The sequence below is a fragment of the Notamacropus eugenii genome, chromosome 2 (genome assembly GCF_028372415.1).
Source record: "Notamacropus eugenii isolate mMacEug1 chromosome 2, mMacEug1.pri_v2, whole genome shotgun sequence".
Taxonomy (NCBI): Eukaryota; Metazoa; Chordata; class Mammalia; order Diprotodontia; family Macropodidae; genus Notamacropus; species Notamacropus eugenii.
The window spans coordinates 235732374-235744847 of NC_092873.1; the positions used below are offsets into that span (position 1 = coordinate 235732374).

A 12474-nucleotide genomic window follows, 5' to 3' on the forward strand; every position below is an offset into this window, starting at 1 on the left:
GTCCACTATCCACAACCTGGGCAAACTTGCCATCGTGACGCTGGCATACAATACTGATGAACTTCTCTGGGCAATCCAATTTTGACATAATTTTCCCTAATTTGTGAGTGTCAAAGGCCTTGGTCACATCTACAAACATTGTGCACAGAATAGGAATCTGAATCTCATTTATGTTTTTTGTCTTGTAACAATCCTAAGAAAAGATTTGCGTGATGGTGTGGTGGTAGGGGTGGTGTAGGAGGAGAGAGCCAATAATTTGTATAGTTGAGAGTCTCATCTCCCTTCAATAGTTTTAGTCATTTCAGTTTGACTTGAAATCTCAAGTCTGGCACATGCTACCTGAAGGAAAGTATTACACCTTTCTTTGGTCTTCAGTATTCTCATCTCAAAAATGAGGAAGATGGACGAAATGATCGGAAAATCTCTTATAGCTGAAAACTCCACGTTCCTTATTTTTGTTTTGTGAACCTTAAAGTGCCCTATAAATAAGAGTGATTACAATTATTATTTCCCATATGTTCTTAATAGGAGGAGAAGTTCAAACAAGCTCTAAAGAGCTGCCCACATGGTGTGTATAAAGCCTCTTGGACCTGACAAGGTGTAATAAAAATAGAAGATCTGCATTATGAAATTGCTGCATCTGCATCAAACATGTTGTCTCCAGCAACTGATAGGAACCATTCGTTGTACCAATATTTGAAAGCTAAGAAAACTTTACATAACTGAGGAATTTCCTGAGCCTCCTGTGGAACCTGGAAGGCACCTATTCTATCTGTCAAGTAGGTGGTGAGTTGTTTCTCCAGCTCAGTTAGGCTTTCCTGCAAGACCTGCAACATGTGGTCAGTTTCCCTCATGGTCTGTAGTTGCTTTTCCAAAGAAATTTGTCTGAATTCTGCCTATAGAGGAGAAAAAGTATTAAGAAACTCAGCAGACACTCAGTTAGGTATAACTATCAGAATACAAGAGCATCCACACATTCTAGGTCACAAAAAGAAGAAAGAGATGCCAAAGCATCACCGCTTAGAGAGCTATGACTTGATTTAGAGAAGTAATTAACATCCAAGAACATTCATTGAAAAGATGCTATTGAGTTGTAACAAAAAAAAGATACTTGTACTTTTCTCTTAGCAAAGCATAAAAGACTACCCCTCACAACATTAGATTTCTTCTATAAACAACATTAAATAACAGCAAAGTATAAGAATAAAGATCGCAAAACACAGAGACAAAATAACTGGCTTCAAATTCTGGCTCTGTTAAGGAAAACAGAATGACTTTGGGAAGTCATTTTTATGAATGAAAGGCAGGAAAAATATGAGTTACCATTGGCCAATTTTTTCAGGTACTGTGTGATATGAAATTTCAGAGTTACCTTGACTTTCATTTTTTTAAATTATTCGATAATGGAACATTCTTTGATATAGTTCTTAAAAGTTTACAATATTAGTTATTAATAGTTAAAATTTTTCTTAAAAATTATTATTTTTTTCACTATTAGCAGATGGCTTTTGGTCTTACATATTTCTATTCATGATATGTCTTGGATATCTACCCTTATCAGAGAGATTTGATTGAAAAAAAAGTTCCCAGTTGACTGCTTCCAATTCTTAAAATGTATGCATTAAATTTGTTTGTGCAAAAGCTTTTTTATTTCACATAATCAAAATTATTCATTTTATCAGGTCAGTTTCATCTATTCCTTATGTTAAGAATTCATCTACCAACTGTAGCTATGAAAGGTATATAAGATCTCCTAATTTTGCAACATTCCATTGGTATTATCTTTCATATTCAGGTCATGTATCTATTTGGATATTATTCTGCATTATTGTACAAGATATTGTCTAAGCCTAATTTCTACCAAACTGCTTTCCAATTTTCCCAGTAACACATGAAGGTTCCTCTCCTTATGCTTTCCCCTTTTCCATACATAAGTAAGTGAGCTCCCAGTATTTCTGATTAGACCTTGTCAAGTCAACTGCATTGATACCCTTTTTCTATTTTTTGAACAGTAAAATATGATTTCACTGACAGCTGCTTTATAATGTAATATATATATTTTATATATACATATACATGTGTATATAATAGAATAACATAATAAGAAGTGCTATTCTCTCCCACTCAATTTTTTGCACTATTTACCTTGATATCTTTGGTCATCTGTTCTCCCAAGTGAACTGTTACAACTTCAATTAGATTTGATAAAGTACCCCATTGCTCATTCTTAATGATCAAATCATCAAATGAACTCTGGTAATATTATCACCTTTATTATGTTAGTATGACCGAACAATGAGCAGTGACTGCTCCAATTATATTATCTTTTGTTTCTTGAAGAAACATTTTTATTCCAAGCTACACAAATATTAGCTGTGCTTTGACAGAATAACTCCAAAATATTTTATACATTTCGTAGTTATTTTGAAATTTACTTTCTGTTTGGTCCTTCAGACTTTTTTTTTTAATTGTACAGATATACTGTTGATTGTGGTTTTAAAGTGAAGTCTGGAAATTCATTGAAGGTACTCAGTGCTTCAATTAGTTTCTTTGCTAATTCCCTGGAATATTATAAATAAATGATCACATCGCTGACAACTAAGAATAGTCATGTCTCTTCTTTGCCTCATTTTATGAATTTAATTTCTTTCTCTTGTCTTACTGTTATTGCTAACATTTCTAGAACTGTACTGAAAAATGGGTGCGTTGGTCAGGGATAATTTCTATGGTGTCACTAATGCACATTATTGTTATTTGGGGTTTTAGATACATGTTTCCAAAAGTAACAATTTTATAAACATATGTAAAAATTATGGTTTGCAAAATGGTCAAGATAGGGAAAAAATGACATAACATAATTCTATGAAGTTTTTCAGGTAAGTAAGTTTCAAGTAAGCATATATAATTCCAGTATCTTATAAACGCTTATACATGTAAAATAGTGTTTTGCTCAGTGTTTGTTTTAGATCAAGGAAATTCACATTCTGCTTTTTTCAATACATTTTATACATCGTTACTAACATCTGCTGTCAAAGTTTAAATACTTCTACGACTTAATAGTGAAATGTAGCTTTCCCGTTACTATACAACGCACAGAAGTATATAATGAAATATATCTGTACTGCTGACAGGTAAGGCACTTAATGATATATTCAGATATATCATTGATCAAGATGATTTGAACTCTGTTTTTTCTTAGGAACAAACACTATTTAACCTTAATAGCTGAATAGAAAAATGCATTTTGTCCAGTTAAGGGTATAAAATTCTATATCTGTGTTAATGAGAGTTAAAGATCTTCCTTGCCCAGTAATAGCCTTCAGGGAAGCTTGATCAGGGGATGTTTGTTGTGTAGGAAGGTCCACAGTTTTTGTTAATTTCTGATGAGGCACTGGGTCGTGAAGGTCATGATGCCCTCTGGCTCTGAAAATTGTATACATACTCTGAGGTAAGGTTTTCTTTTGGGGCTTACTATTTGAAAGAAGGTTCATGTGCCAGATGAGACTCTGGATAACTGATAAGGAGCCCCCCTAGCTTTGAAAAGCCAGACGCTGGCACTTCTCTCTCTAGTAACTATGTGTGTATCTAATGGTCAGACAGTTGGATCTGTCTGTTGATCTCTGATGTACATATTGCTTATGGTCAGACAGGTGGAAGCTTCTCTGCTTGTATTTTCTCTTTTGGTGAATGTCATTAAAGTAGAATTTTAAATTGCTTTCCTTAGAAAAGCAGATCTAAGAACATGTGCCAGCAGATCATCCTAGATGTGTGTCAGGATGCTCGCTGTTACAATATCCAAAAGCAAATGAAGAGAATGTTTAAGATAAAAATAATGTCAAAGTTCTTTTGATTGATGCAAGAAGAACCCAGTCAGGTCTACTTTATGATTTTGCGTGACTTTAGCCTGACCACTGCCTACATGGTAAAACTTTATTTTCCTTCATTGCTCTTCCTTTAAAGTGAAACAATAATTCATCATCATCATCATTTACGAGTATTATGTATTCTTACCAAGTGACTCAATTCTTCATATCGGCTATTGAAGGTCTCTAACTTCTCACTGATTATGTCATCAAGAATCCCACCATCAATTAGAGTCTGACCAAGTTCACGGATCTGAGTGCGATTATCTGCTGGATGGCGTCAAACTGATTCCAAAGACTAAATAGGAATAAAACAAAACAAAACAAAGGAGTGACTTCATTTCAAGGCTTTAAAACGCATTCCATTTCTTGTATTGCATTTTGTCACATTTCAATTTACTATTAATAGGCAATCTGTCATACAAACTACTACCAATTTGGGAAAGTTATCTTCAACTCATCTCTGACTTCCTCATCATCCTACACCACTAATCTAATCTAAATCATTTTCATCAACTGCCTGCATTACAATTGTCTTCTCTGCCAACAGCATTGGCCACCCCATCCTCAAACACTCAAAGAATAAAATAAATTGATTGATTGGCTGCAGTGTTATAATACATTTTCCCCCAAATCAGGTCATGTTAGAGATAAACTACATTATGATAAAGTCATTCTGGTACAATTGCCAAGTAACTCTACTCATCTAGGAGGTTTGAACTACACTATAGCAATTCCAAAAGACAAATCAAATGGATGTTTGTTCCAGTATAATAACTATTCTAAGGAACAATAGTTGTATTAGTTTTGTATGCTTGGTTTTTTCACCAGACCCAATTTCATCAGTACAGAGAACTCCTAATGAAAATCCTCCCACAGCAACATATATCACACCTTTTCTGCCATTCCTAGTTTAAGAGTTGAAGGGGGCAGTTCAGAAATTCAATGACTTGCTTAGGACCACACAGTCAGGATGTATTCTATGCAAGACTTAAAACCGGGTCTTTATGCCTATGTGGCCAGATGTCTAACCACTAGCTACACTGTCTCTCATAGTTCTATTAGTAATAATAAAAATTGTAGAATGGAAAGTAAAAGTCATTCAGACAACTCAGTTTTATCCTAGACTATTTTCATTTGCTTGGTAGTTTCTGACAAGTTCTTTCTTGGGCTTTGATTCACAACATCTCAAATGTGATTGTATGAATTGCTACCTGCCTCTCACACAGGGATCCTGAGATGATTAGCAGGCCAAGAGCTCTTTTCGCACACAAGTAGAAACTCCTACATCCTTCAGCAATAGTAAAAGCCAATTATGAGAATTTCAACTTTCCAAGAAACAAAACTACCCTATAAGAAAATGTCTTCTTTATTTTAGCCCAGGATGAATCTGAGAGTGGTAAGACAAGAGGAAAGTTTACTCCTGTAGCCCCTTCTTGTGATTGGTCAAAATACTTTCTCCTTTACTCCTTCAACTTTTCAGCATCCAGTATTCTCTATTTTCATTAGAATAGAAACTCCTTGAAGGCAAGAGTTACCTTTCCTTTTTCCTTCTATTTGTATTCCCAGCACTGAGTACAGTACAAGTGCTTAACCAATCTTTGTTGACTTGTTGACTGAAAAGTTCATGTGCATCTCCCATATACCTGTTTGTTTTTCATATTTAAATGTTTCCCTTGGCTTCTAGGTTTTATCCCCTAAAGGATCTTTAATTGACCAGAGCACAATTACTAAGTATTGTAAGCGAGGGAAAAAGGGAGAAGAAGGGAGTGGTGGAGAGGAGAGAGAGAGAAAGGTGGGCAGAGAGAAGAAGAAGAAGAAGAAGAAGAAGAAGAAGAAGAAGAAGAAGAAGAAGAAGAAGAAGAAGAAGAAGAAGAAGAAGAAGAAGAAGAAGAAGGAAGAAGAAGAAGAAGAAGAAGAAGAAGAAGAAGAAGAAGAAGGAGAAGAAGGAGAAGAAGAAGAAGGAGAAGAGGAAGAAGAGGAAGAAGAGGAAGAAGGAGGAGGAGGAGGAGGAGGAGGAAGGAGGGTGGGAGGGAGAAGGGAGGAAGGGAGGAAGGAAGGGAGGAAGGAAGGGAGGAAGGGAGGAAGGAAGGGAGGAAGGAAGGAAGGAAGCAAGGAAGGAAGGAAGGAAGGAAGCAAGGAAGGAAGGAGAATAAAAAAACCACTTGCCAAGAAAGATGAGAAACCAAATGACATGGTTCTGGTGGAAGAGGAAAGGGGGTCGCATGATTGTCATCTGTGGTATTTAGCATTTTCCTTTTTCTATAGTATTGAGGGATTTCCAGACCCACCCCACTCACACAATCCTGTACTCTGTCCTTCACTGCTGGACAGCAGTTGGATGGCAGTGGCATGCAGGGCATTTCAGGGTACTGAATACTTCTTTTTATTCCTGTCCATATGTAATTGTCTTCCTCCCTGGAAGGTCTATTGCCATGGATTATTTTAAGGGCACGAGATGTCCCTAGGCGTGTTAAGACAATTCTGGTTTTTTCATGTTGGTTTTCTGACTCCTGGGAATTCCCAGGAGAGAAAAAATTCTTGGCCTCCGTCAAAAAAAAGTGAATAACTTTGGGAAAATGTCTGAGACTGTCCCAGAAGAACTGTGAGAAGAAAAAGGAGTCACTGAGAAAGTGAGAGGAAGTACAGTAGGTAGAATAATTCTCCTCTGGACATTGAACCTGTCAAAGAAGCTGGAATGTGCTGTTACGTGTTTAACAACCAGCTCTCTGGTAAAGTGTATGGAAGTAGGATGCACAGTTTCATCTTCATTATGAACATTTTCTCCATTACTTTATTAAGTCTAGATAATAAACAAAACAAATCAAGCCCTGATCTGGAGCTTTTGCCAATTCCTGAGGTATAAATACTTACACTGAAAATTTAATACAATCTGACTCCAGTATAAAACCTTTACTCTCATACTTACCTGCCCTGTCAGTATGGGCAAGTTATTTCCAGGTCTCACTTTCTTCATCTGTAAAATTGGAGCGACACTTGCCCTTTATTGTTTCATTGTTGTTCACTCGTGTCTGACTCTCCATGACCCCATTTGGGGTGTCCTTGGCAAAGATACTGGAATGGTTTGCTATTTCCTTCTCCAACTCATTTTACAGATGAGGAAATTGAGGCAAACAGGATTAAATGACTTGCCCAGGGTCACATAGCCAGTAAGTGAGGCCAAATTTGAACTCAAGAAGATAGTCTTCCTGGCTTCATTGCAATGCAAGCACTTTATTCTCACTGGTCTTTTAAGGCAAAATGTCTTCCACATCCAGAGAAAGAACTATGGAATTCAGTCGCAGAATGTAGCAGATCATTTTCTTGTATATTACGGTTAGGTTTGTTATATGATTTCTCCCATTCTATATAAAGCCTTTTCTGATTCTCCCAGCTGTTAGTATTCTCTCTCTTAAACTACTTTACATTATACATACATATACACATATATAAAGCCTTTTAATTGATAATATTTAATATAAATTTTAGACTTTAATAAGGGCCAAAGTTTGAATTAAGAAGAGCCTGGACCTAATAGTCTCCTTTGTTGAGAGGATGCCTTTTGGTGGGCAAATGGGACTTCCTTATCAGACCCTCCTTCTACCATCCTAGTGTTAAGAGAAAAGCACAAATACCTTGGGGTGTGACTTCAGCTTTGTCAAACTCTGTTAAGTTAAACAACTTCAAAGGCCTGTTTAGGACAGGATGTCTGTTACCTGGGTGATGGGACTTTTTCCTTATCTTAAATCACAGAGACATGCTATGGAAAGAAGATGCCCATGGCTTGGGATCATAAAACCCAACCGATGCCACTTTGTTTCCAATGTGTTTATCTAAGAGAACTCCTTCCTCATGGTAAAATGTACTTAAGACAGTCAGTTTCTGTACTGAGTCAGCCAGTTCTGATCCTGGCTCCATAGCGCTATGTAACTGTTAGCTTGATGGGGAATTGATTAATTAATTAAATCCTAAAATGTATGCGTTTAGCCTGTTGCCTTTTCTCTCTAACCAAGTTTTCAGATCAACATATTTGTTACTATTAATGTACATATGTATCTGGATTTACTGACACCTATTCTGTTTATTTTGTATATACTTCTTATCACCCCCTTCCCCCCCTTTAAGTCAGAAGTCTCATTGTGAGCAGGGACTTTCATTTTTTTGTATTTGCATCCACAGCAGGTACCACAGTGCCTGGCACATCATAGAAACCTAACAATACTTGTTTATTGATTAAGATCTCTTACTACTTATAAAGCAGGTAGGAAAGAGCAGAGGACACGTAATATTAGACTTATTTAAGCATTCTAAATAAAACCTTTGAATCATGTAACTTTTTAAACTCCCAGTCTTTGACTTACTCCCTGAGACCTAGTTCCTCCTTTTTTGTTTTTTGTTTTTGGTAACTTCTTGACTTTCAGCCTTTGGTTTGCTCTGGGCCAAGGCAAGTTTCTGACTTCCTGGTTCCACCCCTGGAAGGCTATTCTATGGTACCAGTGAACCAGTGATTCCCTGACCCCTGCAGTATCTTGATCTCTTGACTCCTGGATATCTTTCTTATATCAGAACTTGACAGCTGCCCCATAACTACCTAGCCCCCTGCCTGACCATCCCACACAAGCTGCCACAAAGAGACTAATGAAATAATTATGCTCCAAGCCTTATATCCCCTACTAGCTAGAAGAGTCCAACTGTGATCTCTCGGCCTCAGACTATAAGTTGGGATATACTTTTAAGATGTTGTTTCTGACTTCCAAAATGAGGAACCTGGCTTTAGCTCAAGTTGAAAAATCTTTTTCATCACCTCTGTGTTTTGCCTTTACAATGACTTAAGGATCCATGTGTGGCAGGTAGAAAGGAAAGTCATGTCACATAACAGCAAAATGTGGACAAGCAGTCAAACAGTTACAGCTTTTCTTAACCCTTGAATTAACTCTAATTTTCATGAAGGCCACAGTGTCCTTATTCTATCTTAGTGCTTGGGCACAGAAGAAGAACATCACTGCCTATAGCATAGCGAAGAGTTAAAGTTTCAAAAGAAACATTCTAACACATTGACAGAGAGAACTCTCAATCAACTTTCTATCTTTACCTAAAATAAAAAAATTCCATTCAAGACATCAGTTTGATGTCAATATCTTCTAGAGTCTATGTGAATCTTACACATCCTACATCATATAACAGATCTATTGAGAAGTTCATACTGTGATTAAGAGATGACCACACGATGTTAGAAACACCAAGTATAAGTGTCTCACTCCATGAAAGTTGCTCCATCGTAACATGTCCTATAATCTCATGAAGTGGGTGGTGGTGAACTGACCGTAATCCATCAAATAATTCATGGTTTCCTCTGATTGCTCCTACTAAACTATTATCTCCCAAATCAGAAAACCCTTTAACGTTGAACCAGCCACTGCCCTGCTGCCAAATGGATTCATCCTGTCAGTCCTTCAAAAGAAACCAACTCTTAACAAAAGCACAGATTTTTCAGTTCACTAACCCTTATTCCTCCCCTTGTCACCAGATAATTAGCTCCATCTTTGTTTCTGTCTATCCTCAATTTCTAGTGGTCAATAATCAATAAACTTTTTTTAAGAACCTGCTATGTGTCAGGGACCGTGCTGAGCACTGTGGATACAAAGAAAGGCAAAAGACAGTCCCCTCTTCTCAAGGAACTCTCAGTCTAGTGGGGGAGAAACCATGGAAACAAATACACTAACAACTATATATAGGATCAATTGGAGATAATCAACAAATGGAAGGCTCTAGAATTAAGAGAAGACATTAGTACAGATGTTTACAGAGGTGGAATTTTATCTGTGACTTGAAGGAAGTTAGGGAAGACAAGGGAGAATATTCCAAGCATGGTTTGTCAACCTCTAGAATATTATAAGCTCTTTATAGGACATAGATCTAGAAAGGAACTAGATCATAGAATCCCACTTTAAAGGGACCTCAGAGGCCTTCTAGTCCAACACTTACCTGAAAAAAAATGACCTCCGTGACATACCTGACAAGTAGTCTTGTAACCTTTGTTTGAATGCTTCAGGTGAGGCGGTAGTCAGAAAATTGTTCATTCAATAAATATTTATTAAGCACCTACTATGTGCCATGCGCTTATTTTAAGCCCTAAGGATGTAACGAAAGGTGAAAGATAGAGTTCAGTCAATAAATATTTATTAAGCACCTACTATGTGCCATGCACTTATTTTAAGCCCTAAGGATGTAAAGAAAGGTGAAAGATAGATTCTTCCCTTGAAGAAGTTAATGGGAAGTCTATATAAACACCTTTAACTAGTGCAAGTGCTTTGCGATCATGTCTCAACATACAGTCTAAATTTGCCTCTTTGTAACTTAACCAATTACTTCTAGCTGTGTCTTCTGGGGTTGAGCAACACAATTCTAGTCTCTGACTCATGACAGACCTTCAGATGTTCAGAGAGAATTATCATATCATTCACAAATCTTTTCTTCTCTAGGCTAAACATCTCAAGGTTCTTTAACTGATCTGTGATATGCGTTCCACAAATATCTATGAGTCCCTGCCATGGCAAAACATTAAATTAGGTAGTGAGGGAGCTACAAAAATGTACCAGCAGACACCCTGGCATGCCCTGGCCTGCTGCACAGGTTCTTCGATCTGCTTTTCTAAAAGGAAAGCAACTTTTGAGGGTTCACCAAGCTACTTAATTATAGTCACCAGAAGGGAAAATATAAGCAGAGAAATAAAAAACCAACAGACTGGGCTTCTAACTGTCTGATCATAAGCCATGCATACATTATAGATCAACCGCAAGATGCAACTATCGGACTATTTATGTATATGAAGCACCACCATCTGGGTTTTCAAAAGGGGAGGGGTGGTTACCCAGAGTCTCATCTGGCACATGAACCTTCTTCTAAGCCCCCAAAGCAAAACCTCACTTTAGAGCATATATATTTTTTTCAGAGCCCTAAGGGACCCAGTACCTCAGTAACAATTAACACTTAACAAAACAGTTGCTACACAAACAAGCCTCCCCTAATCAATCTTCCCGCAGTGGGTTCCACCTGAGACCTATTAATGGGTGGGAAGATCTTCATTAACATAAATGTCATTAACATTATAAAAGATGAGTACTTACAAGACCCTGATTTAGGAGATGGGGAATAAAGTAAGCACACAAATAGCACTTCAGAAGAGCCATGAAATTTTAATTTCTTAGGATAGGTGAGAATCTCCAAGCTAGATGTCCAAAAGAAATTATAAGGAACCTTGGATTATTGTATGTATGTATATCTACAGAGTTCCTAGAAATAATTTATTAGCAATATTGGAAATATCCTGGAAAAAGTAAAGAAATCTGATGGATTTGAATGCACTACCTTAAATGCAACTCGTTAGCCTGAGAAAATTATAATAATGAAAGCACACTGGGTTTAGAGTCAAAAGACCTGGGTTTGAATCCTTACTGAACTACAGTTATTCTGTCCACAATGTAGGGGGTTACTGGTATGACACTACCAGGATCTGGAAACTCTGTGTAAAACTTTTTGGTGCTTCCTTTGTACTAAAAAGAAATCTGATTTATGGGGAGTTGACAATACCTTATTGTAAAATTGCAGTTGGTATTCTATAATACTATGCATATATTTTAAGCAATTCTGAGTTTCTAAGCTTTTTCTGGCTTATCTGTTGGCTTTCTTGTCAGCAACTTTTGCAAAACTTCCCCTAAAAATTCCCATTTAATTTCTTATGCTGACCTACCATATATCGAAACTGTGATGGGGAAAGTTGCAATGTGGAAGGGATAACTACTGCCTAGGTGACCTTGAACAAGTCATGTCTCTCAGGGCCCCATTTATTCTATCTATACAATTAATGACACTTTTCCAGATTAAAAGCCTATGATCCTATTTTAGACCCCTACATCCCTCAATTTCCTCATTCCTAGAAAAGAAAGGAAAATAATATTCCTTTTCTCTCTGCACTGCTTCTAAAAAAGCTCAACATTTCTAGACTATGGGTCAAAAAAAAAGTGACTGATGTGATTGTCAGTGAGAGAGATAGAAAGGGAAATGTGTTTGTAAAATGAGCTCTTCCTGATCACATATTGGAGCAACTTGTAATGGTTCTCAGTTTGGTTCAATACCTAAAATGATTTCCCATCAATCCCAGACTGTCAAAATTCTTTGCAAAAAACACCTTATCATTCTTCATCAAATTACCAAAAAAGACAAGAAGATATGATAAGATTTTGGCAAACCCTTAGAATACTTCCTAGACATCAATTTAAAAAAAAATTTTTGTTTACAAAACTCACCGAATTATAAAAGCAAAGTTATCTTTCAAATTGTATAACTCCTCAAAGTCCAATATTAAATTATTAGCGCAGTAATGTTAGCCATGTTATTAAAATTACATATATTCGTACATAGCCATGCACATATTATATATTATATTCATACATATAAATAAACATTGTATTGAGAAATGGTATGATGTAGTTTTCTTTTTAAAGATCACCAGACATAGAAATAGAAAACTGGGTTAAATCTCATCTGTATCCCTTAAATTTCAGGCTTCAGTTTACTCATCAGCAAAATGTTGAATTAAATGATCAGAGAT

At 36.6% G+C, this 12474-nt stretch overlaps 2 protein-coding genes across 3 annotated transcripts in view; both read left to right on the forward strand.

Annotated features, from left to right (window-relative positions):
* The window catches only part of LOC140527007 (utrophin-like), a 29347-nt gene extending 26740 nt beyond the window's left edge, over positions 1-2607 (forward strand). Inside the window, exon 4 of the mRNA XM_072643627.1 lies at positions 529-2607. Coding sequence (XP_072499728.1) covers positions 529-553 — 25 coding nt within the window. The 3' untranslated portion in view covers positions 554-2607. The remainder of the gene's footprint in view (positions 1-528) is intronic.
* LOC140526996 (utrophin-like) overlaps positions 1-12474 on the forward strand; it is a 167997-nt gene that overhangs the window by 78657 nt on the left and 76866 nt on the right. The gene's annotated exons all lie outside the window — the stretch shown is intronic.